At 38.5% G+C, this 16,832-nt stretch overlaps 1 protein-coding gene across 7 annotated transcripts in view; it reads left to right on the top strand.

The window, feature by feature from the left end:
- Window positions 1-16,832, top strand: part of LOC123820845 (WASH complex subunit 2C-like) — a 76,174-nt gene that overhangs the window by 30,440 nt on the left and 28,902 nt on the right. For 6 of the 7 annotated variants that reach the window (XM_045841813.1, XM_045841816.1, XM_045841812.1 and 3 more), the window contains 7 exons: window positions 7,546-7,664; window positions 8,111-8,168; window positions 9,185-9,244; window positions 9,655-9,828; window positions 11,470-11,597; window positions 12,656-12,742; window positions 16,243-16,344. In XM_045841813.1, coding sequence (XP_045697769.1) covers window positions 7,546-7,664; window positions 8,111-8,168; window positions 9,185-9,244; window positions 9,655-9,828; window positions 11,470-11,597; window positions 12,656-12,742; window positions 16,243-16,344 — 728 coding nt within the window. Of the gene's footprint in view, window positions 1-7,545; window positions 7,665-8,110; window positions 8,169-9,184; window positions 9,245-9,654; window positions 9,829-11,469; window positions 11,598-12,655; window positions 12,743-16,242; window positions 16,345-16,832 lie in introns of those variants that run through there. The other variant, XM_045841817.1, reaches the window with a different exon arrangement.

The raw sequence follows: 16,832 nt of genomic DNA, 5'->3' as shown, positions 1-16,832 counted from the left end.
GGTGGGTGGAGCAGAGTCTCTGGGGATCTCCCAGGCAGGTAAATAGTGTTAGTTAGGTTGATAGAGTGTCAGATATGTTGCCAGCTTGCCAATTCCATGGTTCTGTGGGGGGAGGGTCCAGAAAAGGGCCAATGGCCTCTGCTCACTTTTATGCCAGATAACTAAGTGTCTTCCAGCTTGCTACTGGTGTATTCCAAGTTGACACCCCAGTGCCAGAGCTCAGAGAGAAAGTCTGAGTAGGTGAGGCCATGTGTGGGTTCTTTAAGAGGAACTGCTTGGGGCTTTAGAAGTGTCTTCCACTGACTCAATCCCTGCTGGTTTTTGCAACCAGAAGTTGTGGAGACTTATCTTCCTGGCACTGGACCCTGGGTTGGGGGGACTGGTGTGGGGCTGGGCCTCCTTGCTCCCAAGATAGACCTCCTGAATTTTATCGACCACAAGTGGTTGTAGGACGAGTCTGTTTTGAGTCTGTGCCCCTCCTACAAGTTTGGGTGGATGTGGTGTAGTTGTCAGACTTCCATTCAGCTTGATTTCTGATGGTTCTGAGTGGTGGTTTTTCTATATTTTAGTTGTAATTTTGATTTGGTTGTGTGAAGAGGTGAGCCATGTCTGCTTATGCCATCTCCTTGACTGGAAGTTTGAGGGTTCCTTTTTCTGTACAATCTCTCTAACACTTATTACCTCTCTTGTTGATAGAAGCCATTCTAGTAGATGTGAGATGGTATCTCATTTTAGTTTTGATTTGCATTTCCCTAATACCTAATGAAGTTGAGCATTTGTATGTCTTCTTGGGAGAGGTGTCTGTTCAGGGTTGTCTGCACATTTTTTAATTGGGTTGTTTGGTGTTGAGTTGTATAAGTTTTTTATATACAAGGGTGGGCAAAAGTAGCTTCACAGTTTTATGGAAAATGATCCAGTAACTAATAAATAAAAACACAAGAATAAACTTTCATGTACTTACAACTATAAACCTACTTTTGCCCTTCCCTGTGTTTTGGATATTAATCCCTAGTTCGAGCTGTTGCTTGCAAGTATTTTCTCCCATTTGGATGGCTGCCTTTTGTTTTGTTGGCAGTTTCTTTTGCTGTGCAGAAGTTTTTTAGTTTGTTATAGTCCTGTTCATTTATTTTTGCCTTTATTTTCCTTGCCTTTGAGGTCAAATTCATGTAATTCTGAGTATGAGGTCCATACCTATGTTTTCTTCTATGTAATTTATTATTTCAGGTCTCATAATTATGTCTTTGACCCATTTTAATTTCTGTAAATGCAAACAGATTGTAATTTAGTTTCATTCTTTTGCATGTGGCTTTTCAGTTTTACCAGCCCCATTTATTTAAGAGGCTTTATTTTCTTCATTGTATGTGTTCAGCTCCTTTGCCTAATATACATGTGGGTTTAGTCTTGGGCTTTCAGTTCTTTTCCATTGGTTTATGCATCTGTTTTTCTTCCAATACCATGGTGTTTTGTTTATCGTAGCTCTGTAGTGTAAGTCAAAGTCAGAGAGTATGACACCTCCAACTTTGTTCTTTTTTCTATGGATTGCTTTGCCTATTTGGAGTCTTTTTTGGTTCCATACAAATCTGATGATTTTTTGTTCTACTTCTTTAAAACATGTTTTTGGTATTTTGATGGGGATTGCATTAACTTTGTATATTGCTTTGGGTAATAAGGACATTATAGCTATGTTGATTCTTCCATGAACATGGAATATCTTTTCATTTCATTGTGTCTTTTTCAGTCTCTTTTACAAATTCTTTGTAGTTCTCAGTATGTAGGCCCCTCACATCCTTTGTTAAGTTTATCCCTAGGTATTTTATTCTTTTAGTTGAAATTGCCAAAGAAATTGTTTTTCTTTATTTTTTTCTAAAGTTTCATTGTTAGTATATAGAAAAGCAGTGGATTTTTGCACATTGACTTTGTATCTTTCAACTTTACTTGTTAATTGTTTCTGATAATGTTTTGGTGGAGTCTTTAGGGTTTTCTATATACAGAATCATGTTGTCAGCAAAATGTGACGCTTTTACTTTTTCCTTCCTAATTTGAATGCCTTTGATTTCTTTCTTTTGCCTGATTGCTTTGGCTAGGACTTCCAGAACTGTGTGTATATCGAATAAAAGTGGTGAGAGTGGATATTTTTGTCTTCTTCCTGATTTTAGAGGAAAAGCCTTCAGTTTTTCACCATTGAATATGATACTGGCTGAGCGTTTGTCACATATGGGCTTTATTATGTTGAGATACTTTCCTTTATACCTATTTTGATGAGTGTTTTAATCATAAGTGGATGTTGTATCTTTTGTGTTTTTTTCTGCATAAATTGATATCATTTTTATTATTTTGTTTATGTGGTTTATTACATTGATTGTTTTGCATATGTTGAATTATCCTTGTGCCCCTGGAATGAACCCCACTTGATCATGCTGTATTATTTTCTTAATGTATTACTGTATTTGACTTGTTACTATTTTGCTTAGGATTTTTTGTATCTGTGTTTATCAGACATACTGGCCTGTAGTTTTCTTCTTTTGTGTTGTCCTTGCCATATTTTGGTATCAGTTTCATGTTGGCCTCATAAAATGTATTAGAAAGTATTGCCTGTTCTTCAGTTATTTGGAAGAATTTGAGAAGACTGAGTATCAGATCTTCTTTGAACATTTCATAGAATCCACTAGTGAAGCTATCTTGTCTTGGACTTGTTTGTGAGGTTTTTGATGGCGGTTTCAATTTCCTCATCATTGATCAATGTATTTAGACTTTCTAGTTCTTTGTGTTTCAGTATAGGAAGGTTATATCCAAGGCCTGTCTAGAAGGTATGCAGCCTTATAATATGAAAAACAGAGACATTTATTGAAAAAGATAAAAGACACAAGAAACATTGTATATAGGACAATGATGCCTTAGTCCCCTTCAAAGTAGGTACCTTGGGACCTCATACAGTTCTCCCATTTGCCATTAGTCACCCCATCGTATCTTTCTGAATCTCATCAACAGTCTGAAATCTCTTCCCTTTCAAAGGTGATTTTAGTTTTGGGAAAAGCCAGAAGTTGCAGGGCACCAAATCTGGGCTGTAGGGCGTCTGAGTCACCTAGGTGATTTGATGTTTTGCCAAAAATCTCTGCAGTAGATGTGATGAATGAGTGGGTGCATTGTTGTGATGAAGCTGCCAATCACCAGTTGCCCACAGCCACAGCCTTCTGAATCATCTAGATCGTTTCCATGGAGGAATGTTCAAGCTTAACTCAAAATTTGATGCAGATTCATTGTTCTACTCACTTGGTCATTTTGAATGTGACGGCCACACAGTACACATGATCACTCAGTGGCATGTACTGCCCCCACTGACTAGTACAGTGAAGTTGTCATTGTTTATGCATGCACATTCCAGTCCACTTTCCTTGGCTGCCAGGTTACATCAATGTCACACAAACCGTTTTTTTTATGTTAACAAAGTTTGGACTTTTTCCAGACAGACCTCTCTATTTCTAGAAATTTGTCCATTTCTTTTAGGTAATTGAATTTGGTGGCATATAGTCTTTCACTGTAATCTTGTATGATTTTTGTGTATCTGTGATATCTCTGGTAACTTCTTTTCTTTCATATCCGATTTTGTTTGAGTCTTTTTCTTTCCTTAGTGAGTGTAGCTAGAGATTTGTCCATTTTATTAATATATTTTTTAAAAACTCTTTAAAAACTCTTTAAAGCTCTTTGTTGCATTAATGTTTTTGTCTATTCTTTTTGTTCTCTATTTTATTTAATTCTGCTCTAGTTTTTATTATTTCCCTTCTGCTGACTTTGGCTTGCTTTTGTTCTTCTTCCTCTAGTTGTTTAAGATGTAATGTTAGGTTGTATACTTGGGATATCTCTTGTTCCTTGAGATAGGTCTATAATGGTGTAAACTTAGCTATTGCTACTTTCACTGTATCCCAGAAGTTCTGATAGGTTGTTTTGCTATTTTCATTTGTCTCTATATATCTTTTGACCTCATCTTTCATGTCTTCTATGACCCAGTCTTTTTTTAGTAGCATGTTGTTTAACAACATGGGAGTCCCCATATTTGTGAGGTTTTTTTGCTTCCTTTTTGCTGTTAATTTTTAATTTCAAAGCATTGAATTCAGAGAATATGTTTGGTACAATTTCAGTCATGTGTTGAGGTTAGTTTTGTGTCTGCAGATATGGTCTGTCTTTGAGAATTTTCCATGTGCACTAGAGAATAATGTACAATCTGGTGTTCTGGAATGAAAGGTTCTGTAGATGTCAATATGTGCCTTTGGTATTAAGGGACATAAGGCTGTCACTTAAGGCTGATTTTGTGTTTGGAAGATCTGTCTATAGCTCTCAATGGGGTATTTAGGTTCCCTACTATGATTGTGCTTTGTCAGTTTCTCTTTTTAGTTCTGTTAGTAGTTAGTTGCTTATATATTTCAGAGCTTCCATATTGAGTGCATATATATTGAGAAATGTGATGTCTTCTTGATGTAGTGTCCCGTTTGTCATTATAAATTGTCCATCTTTATCTCTTGTTACCTTTTCTGTCTTGCACTATCTTTTGTCAGATAAATAAGTGTGGGTGTCATTTGCTTGGAGAGTCATTTTCTGCCCTTTTACTTTGAGTTTATATTTGTTTTTGCAGCCTCGATGTGTCTGTCTCCTGAAGACAGCATATGACTGGGTTTTGTTTTCTGATTTGGTCTGTTACTTTGTGCCTCTATAGGTTAGTTCAGTCCATTTACATTTAGGGTAATTAATTGATGTATGAGGCTTTCCTATAGCTATTTTATCTTCTGTTTTCTGGTAGCCCTGTGTCTCCACTGGTTCTTTTCCTTTGTGTTTCTGTCTGTTTTTCTTGTTTGGTATTCTATTCCTTTTTCTCTGTTGTCTTTCTTTTTAAATTGTATGTCTCAGTTTTGGCATTTTTGTGTGTGGTTACCATTAGGTTTATGTTAAAGAAAGTTTTATATATATAGTAGCCCTTTTTCTTTTGAATGCATCTAATCTTCATCCTCCTTTGTAAAATCAGAACTTCACCCCCTCCCCTTTTATGTTTTTGTTGTCAGAAATTATCCCTATTTACACTGTGAGTTTATTTCTGAATTGCAGTAACTGTTGTCTTCTTCTTTTTTTTAATGCTATTACCTTCTTTAGTTTCCGTGTGATATATAAATGTATAGTATCCTATTCTTTTTTTTTTAAGATTTTATTTATTTTTAGAGAAGGGAAGGGAGTGAGAAAGAGAGGGAGAGAAACATCAGTGTTTGGTTTCCTCTTGAGCACCCCCTACTGGGGCGCTAGCCAGCAGCCTAGGCATGTGTCCTGACTGGGAATTGAACCAGCAACCCTTTGATTCACAGTCTGTTGCTCAATCCACTGAGCCACACCAGCCAGGGCTAGTTCATTCTTTATATTGTATTTCTTATTGAGTTCTTCATCTCCAGAATTTCTGTTTGGTTTCTTTAAAAAGTTTTAGTCTCCTTTGTGAAGTACTCATTTTGTTCATTTATTTCATTTCTGAGTTCATTAAACTGCCTGTGTTCTCTCTCTCTTTTTTTTTTTTTTAAAGATTTTATTTATTTATTTTTAGAGGGGAGGGGAAGGAGAAGGAGAAGGAGAGAAACATCAGTGTACAAGATACATCTATTGGTTGTCTCTTGCATGCACCCAAAGGGGCACCTGGCCCACAACCCAGGCATGTGCTTTGACTGGGAATTTACTGGTGACCTTTCAGTTCACAGGCTGGCACTCAATCCACACCAACCAGGGCTGGTTTTCTTGTAACTTGTTTAATTTTTTGGAACTGCAGTCTTGAATTATCTGTAATTTAAATCACATACTTCGGTGTCTTTAAGTTTTTTTTTTGGAGATTTTTTATTTTCTTTCTGATTTGCCTTTTTACCTTGGTTGTTCCTGGTATTTGATGGATTCTTTTTCTGCCTAGGCATTTGTGTATGAGTGGCATATCTCTAGTAGATTGATCAGAAGCCTTTCTATTGTTTTTCCAGTAGGTGGTGTGGAATCCCAAGGGTTTTTTATTGTTGTTGTTGTTATTGTTGTTCTCTTTTACTGCTCTGGCTTCTCAGATCTGTGCAGGGTGGCAGAAAATGTTCTGTGTTTCCTGAAAAGCTGGGCATCTCCTTTGTGTTCAGGTCACCTTGGTCTCAGGGCACCAACCCTGCAGGGGAATGTGGTGGGCCATGGTGTTCCATATCTGTGAGATCCCAGTGTTGTCCCCTGCAGCCAGATGCTGCCATCAGGGCAGCTGGGATATGTGTGGGTGGGGTGAGCTAGAGGAAGCTGCCTGCTGTCTTTGTTGCTTTGCTCTCCCAGTGATGGTGACTGGCAGACTCAGTGTCCTTCCCTCTGTATCTCTATTGGACCCTGGGATTAGTTGTAGAGGATACCTGTCACTCAGGGAAAGAATGTTTCTGTAGTACCAGCTCTCAGTTTTGCAGATAATGTTCTCTGCAAGCAGACACTGCTACAGCTTTTTCTAGGTGCTGGCTCTGAAATGGTTAAAGGGGAGGGTTCTGGGACTGCGAGGAGAGGCAGGAAGGCTCTCTCTGTGGCTTGCTTTCTTTGTTTGTACTGCTGATTGCCAGGCAACTGTGGCCATACCTCTGAGCTTTGTGGCTGCTCGAGTCCCTGGCCCAGCCTCAGTACCCACTGACCACTTCTGCAGGAATGCTCACTGTATCTCTTTGCTTTTCCCAGCTGGCATGGCTGGAATGTCGGTGACAACAAGTCCTCTCCTCTTCAGGGTGAGCACTGCAGTGAGCTCCAGGCTGCCAGCTTCAGACTGTGTCTTTGGCTTCTCTCAGCTCTTCTCCCATTCCAACTCCATGGGTTTTTTTCCCACTTGTCCACTTTTAAGTGTTTCAATGCATGGAATTCTCAGATGTGTTTGTGTGTTGAGCAGGGAATACTTTGTTGAATTATACCTGTTTAAATTGTTGAAACTTCAAGGGGACCTCTCATGCTGCCATCCCTTTTATGTCACCCAATTCTGTTCTTTTTAGGTGTCTCTTAACTCAGGAATATCACTTACATAATTTATGATATACATTTTAAATGCTTGATAAATGGAGTCTGTCTCTTCGTTCATGTTTTTATAGTATTTAAAAGCATGGTTTGACTGCTAGGAGGAGAGATGGATGTGTAGGAAAAAATGCTGTGAAGATTTGAATTATTAGATTGTATATCAGTCATCAGCTATATTTCTGGAATTCTCTAAAAGTATGAAAATTAGGGAATCTAGCTTTTTTTTTTCAATAAAGAAGGTATCAGGGTCTTTCATATTAAACTGTAATGTCTATTACTTTCCTACTTGAGACCATCAGTCCACAGACCTCTTTGTTTAGTCTGTACCCTGTCCCCACGTTTATGGTAGGTTGGGTCTTGAATGGCAATTGAACAGTATAATTGCTTCAAGAAAAATAAATATGGTTAGATAAATTTCATTCCAATTTTGGAGAAGTTGTGAAAGCTAACCTCTGGAATTTGAGTTTCAGCTTCATCTTTAACTGTCCCTGCAAAACATTCCTTTCTGTTTGCTAGATGAAGAGGATAACTTGTTCACACCCCCCAAGCTGACAGATGAAGACTTCTCACCATTTGGCTCTAGACATGGCCTCTTCAGTGGAGGGAAGGGACTTTTTGATGATGAGGATGAGGAGGTGAGTCATTCTCCATAGCTATGTTTTGGAAGGAATGCACTTTGTTCTTTTAGTAGGGAAAAAAATGGCTTCTTAGTTGGAAGTTGCTTCTGCTTTTATAGTTGGGGAAATTTGAACTAAGAATCACAAAGAGAAAATGTTGTATCTTGGTGCTCTTTGTAAGGTGAGAAGAGTATGTGAAAGTGTTAATAGTGAACAATTTACTTGATTAGCAGTTCTTTCTTACCTTATCTGTTGTCATCGTCCATGTTTGTATTTTAATTCTTAGACAGACCTAATTTATTTATGGTCTGATTTATCATAGTCTTCACTTTGGAGCTGATTTTCTGTCAGAACAGCAAGTATCTTTAAACTTTACAAGTACTTTTCTTTAGAAAGCCTCAAATGCAGCTACTTTTTTCCATTGCTTTTTTGAATTCTGTGTCATTATACCATATTACAACCAGAGTGACCTCTTCACGGAAGCCCCTCAGAATCAGGCGGCTCGGGCACCTGTTAGTGAAGGTAAGCTTGGACTGAGACTGACTGTGCTTGTTTATGTACAGATTCCAAAGCTGTTTATTGTCCACTAGGAGCTAGAATCCCTGAAGTTCTTCAGACTTTGCTGTTTTGGTAGGCAGGAAGCTGTTGTGTTTGCCTTGTTATAGTTAATGTGTTGGAAGGAACAAAGAGTACCATCTGTAAACCTACATCATAGTTTTACCTCTTAGAGAATTCCTTAAAAACTCAAACAGGAAGAATACTGTAGCAGCATTGAAGATATTTTAATTTAATCAATTTAAGTCAAAGAAACATTTCTAAAATTCTGCATATAAATTGGGGATCATTAAATTGGGGATCCCCAGCCTAGTGTGCATTATAATCAGCTGTGGACTTCATAAAAGGCACACATAAAAAAAATTAAAAACTTACAAATTTTATTTCTTTAGGTCTGTGTGAGTTCTTGGGAATTAGGAATTAGTTATTTTAAGCAACTTAATCTCCCCAGGCCACAAGCTGTCAGATTTTGGACTTGCTATGATACTGCCTTGATTATTGTATGGTTCCTGTTCTCTGCTTTTTGGAGTAGGTGACTTGCCTAGTTTCCCTCTTTTTTGTTACTGTCTTCATTTTTTCACTGATGTCTCATATTTTTTTCCTTTTTTGGTGTTATTCATTCTCACAAATAGTAATGGATAGAGTGGGCACTGTGGAGGAGCACTGCTTGCTCTGCCCCTGCCACCCCATTGTGCTCTGCGTCCTCCTTGGCCTCTCTAGCCAACACCCCTGCTCTTGTCTGCTTAGAGTCACAGTGATTTTCTATGGGACTCACAGCTGAGATTGCATTAGTACCAAGGAAAAGTAATAGCATGGTGTTGGTAAGGAAGATACTAAGGAATTTTAAAATGACTTAGGAAAAATTAGTTTTAAAAGGCCTCTTATTAGCTATGTATTGCGTTGAACATATTTTAGGAAGGTGCACTTAATAAGCAAGGTTACTTTCTTTGTTGAAGTGATTATTTCATTCTTTCTCATTTTAGTGTCTGCATCCTCCAAACCTGGAAAGAAAATCCCAGCAGGAGCAGTTTCTGTATTTTTAGGTATTGTATTAGAGGGTTTTTTTTTTTTTAAAACTATGTAAGAATCATTTTGTAATTTTTAAAATTGCCATTTTCTGAGGGCAGGCTGGAGAAATAAGAGGAGCTTCAGAAGGCATAGGACAGCTTCCAGAAAGAGATCATTTACTGGGGTTAGCTCGTATTCTCTCAGAAATTTGACCTTTGACCTTTTGACCCTTTGACTTTTGACCTTTTTGTCTTTGAGTGACCAGGTAACTTTGATTATGGGATGCTCTATAGCAGAAGAGGATGGAAGTAATGGGTCCTTATTGGGTTCTGTGGATGAACTGAAGCTTAAAATTCTTGGTGGGCAATAGTGGTTTTTTTTTCTGTAGTCAGGAGGCCTACACATACTAGCTTGTAGACAGGTTGTGTTGCTTCTCTATCCACAGGGGACACTGATGTGTTTGGTGCAACCTCTGCTCCATCACTTACGGATCCCCAGAAGCCCAAGCAGCCTACATCAGGGAAAAGTTTGTACCTCCCAGCACCCACTGGCCTCTTTAACAACGATGATGGTGATGATGACTTTTTTGCAGCATCCTGTAGCAAACCCTCCAAGACAGGTAGTTGCCTGTTCCAGCCTTTTTATGAATTTTGCCATGAAATAGTATTGACCTAAAAGGACATAAAACTCCTCCATTTCATATCTCATGTAGTATCAGAATCCCTCCTCAAGCATTCCTGCCAGAGAGTTGTTATATCTCTGCTTATATAGGCATGGTACTTTGGGGATCTCTATTTTATGAACCAATCTTTTCTGCTTTGATGAAACTAATAACTAGGAATTCTTCCTTAGAACTGGTTTTAATCTGTTTCCCTATAATTACTCAAGAATTTTAGTTCTCACCTTTGGAATTATAGAAAAAGTTCTAATCACACTTTCTTCCAGTAGTTCTTCGTAAACCCTATGAGCAGAATGCCACGTTAGCTGTTTATTTCCCAGTTTCCCTTCTCTTTTCCAAAAGCCCAGATAACCTTGACTTTTCCTTGTGTGCTAGGGTTTTCAGGCACTTGGACACTTTGGCACTCTTCCTTTCTTCTCCCCTCAAATTTAAGCCACTGTATTCGTGAAATCACCCCTCTAAATCAGTTCTTTAATGTGCAGATGACTCTTCAGGGGCTCTTATCAAAATGCAGATTCTGAGTCAGTAGTTGTGGAATGGAACCTGCAATTTTACATTTGTAGCAAGCTTTCCAGTGGGCAGAGATTGCTGGTCTGTGGGTTGCACTAGCCCCTTTTTCAGTCATAGGTGTGGAAAATAAGGATGGAAGGAGAAAGTGAGGAAAGTAATTGCCTGGTTATTTTAGAAAGAGTGCAGATGGATGCATAATACTCTCAGATCTGTGCTGACTGCCACTGGTGGCTTGGAAGTGATTTGGAATCACAAATAAATTAATGCTCCTGTCTTGACAGCTATTGCTGTCTTGGGACATTCATGAAATAGTGCCCTCATTTCAGTGACATACACTTCATTCAGTGCAGCAGTGCTTGTGGTAGTGAAAAGGTGGCAACCACCCAAATACTCATCAGTAGGGTAAATTGTGGTTCTTCCATTCAGTGGAATGTTGTGAACCTGCTAAAAAGAATGAGATCTATGTTGATATGGTAAAATACCCTAGGTACATTAAGTGAAAAATGCAAATTGTAGCATTCATTGCTCAAATTACCATTTACTGCCTATTTATGAATGACTGAAGTTAATAATTATTATATCATTTGTGAGAATTAGAAGCATGTATATACCAAACTGTTCCAGTGGCCATCTTGTTTGGGTGGGGAAGTGGAGCTAGGGGGAAGATTTCAGTGTTTGTTTTTATATGCTTTTGTATAATTTGATTTTTAAAAGCAAGAGCTTATCCTCATTTTTCAGCTTTTTAGAGTGATTGACTCTCAAGTGATCTTTCTCTCTATAGGTCTCTCTGTACCTTTTATGCCAGTCCAAGCTACTCTAGGCATGGGATGCTGTTTGTTGGATATATGTGTAAACCAGATGGTTAAACCATCTGTCCTGTGTTTCATTTTAGCTGCTCTTGTGTTCTTTGAAAAATTCAAATCTAGTGCATGTAATATTTCTTCATAACTAATCAAGAAATAACATACTTTCTAAATTTATTCTTTGGGAGGGAAGAAGTTTTAATCTGTGTATTTTATGGTGGGATTTTTTTACCTTAATATAATTTTATGCTGTGGTATCTTTTTAAAGAAAAAGTCAAATCCCCTGCCAATATCTTTGATGATGAAGAAGGAGATCTGTTCAAAGAAAAGGCAGTAGCTTTGCCAGAAGCTATGGTGAATCAGACAGATGAATATACAGCAAGAACAAAAAGAAAGGTGAGAAGGAGGGAAGACTGAGTGTAGGAGTGTTGATATGGAACCAGACGTGGAAATAGTTTACTTCCAAGTGTATACTGAAGAACTTCAGACACACAAAGTTGCAAGAAGAGGAAAACTGACACCCAAAGAACTACCACCAAGATCTAGCAGTTGTTAGGATTTTGCCATACCCAGTTGTTGTAACATCCATTGATGATCTGTACCTGAACTAGTTATCATATTGCGGAGTGCAAAATAATGTTTTTCTAATTCTTGCATGTCTTCTACCTTTGTTAGGTGGCATTTTTCTGAAAAGAAGAGCCTTTTCTTTTTCCTGCTTTTTTAGTATCACTATAGGATCATAAATTTTCTATTTATTATAAGCCATGAGCATTATTTGATGCTCATGGATATTATTGACCTGTATTTGGCCAATGGGATGCGTCCCTTCCAGTCCTTAAGCTCTTTTGGCTATTTTCTCTACCCTTTGCTGTCCTGTACACTTTGATCTTTCTAAAGCACATTTCATGTCATGTCTTTTTTACGAAACCCTGACCTTCCTGCTGCCGACCGCCTAGGTCCTAGCATTCAGAACCTGTCAGGCTCTTAGGGTGTCCTGCCTTCCTATGCTAGCTCCAGCTGTACATATCCCATTTAGGTACTTATGAGGTAGGTAGGCAGCCGGTTCTAGTCTCTGATGCACCAGATGTGCCTGCTGCTTTTTTCCTGCTTTTGTCTCCTCACATAGTGCCCTCTGCCTGGAATGTCCTTGCTGTACCATCTCCCGTGTCTAGGCCTTGTCTGTCCTGAGAAATTTACTTTATCAAGATACTATTTCCTTCCTCTTTCCTACCTAACTGACACCAATTTTAAAATTCTTATGATACTTCTCATTTTGAGTTAATTCTTTGAGTAAACTTGATATATGTCCAAGGTCCATAATGTCTTTATTTCCCTGGTGTGTGGTTTGACTTTATCATAGCAGAGACTCGGTACATTTTCTGGATGAATGATTGAATAAACTGTCATTTCCAGGTATCTTGTTTGTTAACTTTCAATTTTTTTTTTCCAACAAGGTCACCCTGTCTTCCAGCAACAGTCTTAATCTCTTGTCAGAAAGAAAGACTCAAAAAGGTTTATTTTCAGATGAGGAAGATACTGAGGTAAGAATTCTTTTTTTAGTTCTGAGAATTAATGGATGTAGCATTAGAAACTATTTCCAAATCAGGATTTTCTCAGTAGAGGTACAAGACTTTTTATTATGTTCTTTAGTTCTTTCTTTGAAAATAACCTCTTGCGAATACATGGTCTTTAGAAAGCAATATGTGTACATTTTGTATGTGTACAGTAGTGTTCATTCTTGGGTTTCAGTCTAGTGCATTTTCTGGGAGGAAAATACTCTGTCTATAAGATGCTCAAATTTTAGACCGACTATTGATTCTCAGTGCAGTGAGGTACTTGTATCCCAATGGAAATTTACACAATGCTTATGTTTTTGGTAGTCTCACTAAAAACTGGGCCCTGGCTGGAGTGGCTCAGTGGATTGAGTGCCGGCCTGCCAACCAGAGGGTTCCTGGTTTGATTCCTAGTCAGGGCATATTCATGGGTTATGGGCCACGTCTCCAGTAGTGGGCACTCAAGAGGCATCTGCACATTGATGTTTCTCTCCCTCTCTTTCTCCTTCCCTCCCCCCTCTCTAAAAATAGATAATTCAAATCTTTAAAAAAACTGGGCTTATTGATGAAGTGATAAGTATTCTGGCACAGGTTTTTCTCTCAAGACCTGTAACAGTTTGTGGCTGGCACTGGTTTACAGACAGCCTGAGTCTTCCAGGCACCTGCGTGTGCCTGGAGATACATTTTCAGTGGAGTAGTACCAGCTCTCAGAAGCGTCATTGCTTTTTCTGATTCCCATAGGCCTAAGTCCTTTGAGAACTAATTTTAGGCCAGGCTTTTAGGGGATCTGAGACATGTATGAGAATGTAATGGCAACAATCAGTCCCTTTCATAGAAAATTATGTGGGCAGGGCAGCAATATATAGTAATTTCAGATTTTGTGAACTTTGAGCTAAACTCTAGTGGTTACTTTGCACTAACAGCCAGGATGAACATACAGTTTTTTGTTAAGTAGAGTGATTTACTGTAGATATAAATAAAACCTTGGAGGCTTATATTTTATTGATGTCCAGTGTACAGAAGATAGGAATCAACCAAAATCCTGACACATGGGCAGAGCACGATGGGCTTCACACTCTGGTTTTATCCTGAGTTCCCCACTTTGAGGTCTTTGCACTGGCTCTTGCCTCTCTGGGAATGCTCTTCCCAGAATTCAGAAGGCTTGGTTCCTCACTTTTTCCAGCTTTTTATAGGCCTCTCCTGACACCCCTTTGCATAATCGCAAGCTCACCAGCACACACCCTTCTGTTGTATAGTTCTCTTATAGTATGAATGGTTGGTGACATTTTGTGTCCCACTTGTTCATTGTCTCTGTCCTAACTAGGAAGGTGCAGTGAGGGTAGGGTGTTTTGTTCCTTGCTCTTATCCATAATGCCTGCACTAGTTAGTGGCACTTAGTAAGCCACCAAGCAGTTGTTAACTACAAAGGGAAACAGAGGTGAGCAATTTCAGTGATTTCAAAGGTGTTCTAGTTACTTATTGCCATGAAATAAATCACTCCAAAACTTAGTAACCTAAAACATTGATATGTTTAATTACCCTAAAAATGGTTCTAGAAGTTGACTGGGTTCAGCTAAGCACTTTTTATTTAGGGTGTTGTGTAGTTCCTAGTGCAAAGGTAGCTGGACTAAGAAACATCTCTCATGTTTTTGGTGCCTGGGGGAAAAGACTCATAGAGCTGGGGCACCTGGGGCACTGACACCCTTCTCTCTTTATCTTTGTGTGTCTCTCACCATGGCAGCTTCTGGGAAATTGGACTTATTACACGATGGCCCAGAGCTTCCAAGTGAGATTCCTGAGGGCTGTGCAGAGGCTATATTGCTTTTTGTACACTCACCTTGGAAGTTGGTGTTGTCACTTCTGCTGCATTCTGTTGGTTGAGACAATCATAAAGCCTTGCCCAGGTTCAAGGGTAGAGGATACAGACTCCACTTACTGATGGTAGGAGTATAAAAGAATTTTTAGGCAGGTTTTTAAAACTACTCCTGAATGCTTTGATCCATGTGTATCATCATAGATTATTGTTTTTATTGGATACTGTCAGGGTGCTTAGGCTTGGAGAAGTAGAACAGTGTAGTGTAGAACAGGGGTGTCAAACTCATTTTCACTGGGGGCCATATCAGCTTTGCTTTGCCTTCAAAGGGCTGCATGTAATTTTAGGACTGTATAAATGTAACTACTCCTTAACTTTAAGGAGTTGAAATTACATATGGCCCTTTGAAGGCAACCACAAGGCTGATGTGGCCCCTGATGAAAATGAGTTTGATGCGCCTCGTGTAGAAGACAAAGCTTTGGACCAGAAGGATAGATTCTTTACTCCTGCCTCTGTATCTGAAGTGTGGAGCTAAAGCTTGCCCTATGAAGTCATTCTGGGGACATGTTTGAAGTAATGGAAAAGCTTTTATCCCAGCACCAAGCATGTTGTTAGTTGAGGGTCCAAAATTGTGATGTTGAAATTTGTTTTTGTTCTTTGCTTTTGTTTACTTGTTTTTAAAGCTGCAGAATCCTTTCTTTAAGTGATCTCTTGCCAATATGTAAAATGGAGGAGAGGCATAGAAAGCCTGGAGTTTCTTGTGTGGCCTCTTCTACCTGAATAGACCCATGGGACTCCATGAGTCTCAAGCAACAACCAGTAGACTTAGGTCTTTATTTGAGGAATAAACACTGATTCCATAATGGAAACATTATTCAGAAAGGTCTTAGAAACTATGTTCTTGTCCTATTTAGATGTCTGGCTCTTGTGTATTATTTTTTCCTGAAGAAACAGTTGTTCTGTTTTATCTTAAATTCATTCAGCTAATTTTATGCTAATTCATGCAGCCCAGTTTGCAGCTCTTTCTTTGCATTATAGGCCAACATTTTGTGGTTTTGAAAATTTCTTTAGAATCTACCAGATTTTTAAATAGTTTACAACATCTCCTAGCTCTATAGTTCAAGTAGAATACCAAACATTTTAAAATAAAAATTAAATTTTTATTTATTTAAAAGAAATAATATACTCTTATAAGAGTAACAAATACTATACTCTTATCTGTAACTAAATAAAACGGTTATAGATCCAGTAATTTAAGAAGCTAGTTTTTGTTTCCATTATGGAAACAAAATTTAATCCCTCTGATTTTTTTAACAGAAAAAGGAAGTCATTCTTATTTTAGCATGATAGGAGATTGATTGGAAAATTTTCCCTTGCATTAAATCATCCATGTGGGATGCCAAGATAGAGCAAGGTGGGAGTATCCAAACCTTTCGGTTCCGGTAAGGCTACTTGGAGTTAGCTGTGGTCTCTCCCTTCTCACAGGTGCTTATACTGTACATAGCTAGGACGGACTGATGGAGGTTCCTCAAGGATGGCCTTAGCAAGCTTCTGTCTCTGGCAAAGAGACCTAGATGCATTGCAGCCATCATGTCATAGTCTTCAGTGTTTTATGTCAGATACTTTAAAAACTGATATATCTTGTTTACTAAGAACTTTATCCTTCATCCAACAGGATCTGTTTTCCTCTCAAAATGTGAATAAGTCAAAAGATGCATCTCTCCTGCCTAGCAAACTCCCCACATCAGTCTTGCTTTTTGATGATGAAGATGAAGAGGTAAACATTGTTATTATAACACAAGATAATCAAGTTTTTGATTAGTAGAAAACTGTTGCTGATACAGCTTTATAGTCAGAGAGGTTCAGTCAATAGAACAAAGTAATATGGAACCAATCCAGCCTTCGGACTGAGGCCTACACAACAAAAATATTTTGGTTTCTATTTCAGTGACTCCTTTCTTAAGTTCTCTTAGCTATCTATACAATGGGCAGGACATTAGATTCTTGACCCAACTCTTATGGAAGGCTTTTTAGATTTCCCTTTAAAACTCTGCCTTTAAGAAATACTTTTTAGAGGATGGGTCTGTGTTATACTCAGTTATTTATAATAATGTTTTGGATAAAGGGGGATCAAGAGGAGAAGGCAGCCATGTCCTCATTTTGCTTTGCTTTCCCACCCTGAATGAGAGAGAAAAGTTGGGGAGGAAATAAGGGGAAAGACAAAGCAAACATTCATTCTTACATGGTCCTGGGCAGTGGCTGAGC

The sequence above is a fragment of the Phyllostomus hastatus genome, unplaced genomic scaffold, assembly GCF_019186645.2.
Source record: "Phyllostomus hastatus isolate PE091 unplaced genomic scaffold, TTU_PhHast_1.1 phas_contig_38, whole genome shotgun sequence".
Classification (NCBI taxonomy): Eukaryota; Metazoa; Chordata; class Mammalia; order Chiroptera; family Phyllostomidae; genus Phyllostomus; species Phyllostomus hastatus.
Note: the sequence above shows the minus strand (reverse complement) of the source record. Positions and strands in the feature narration are given on the sequence as shown.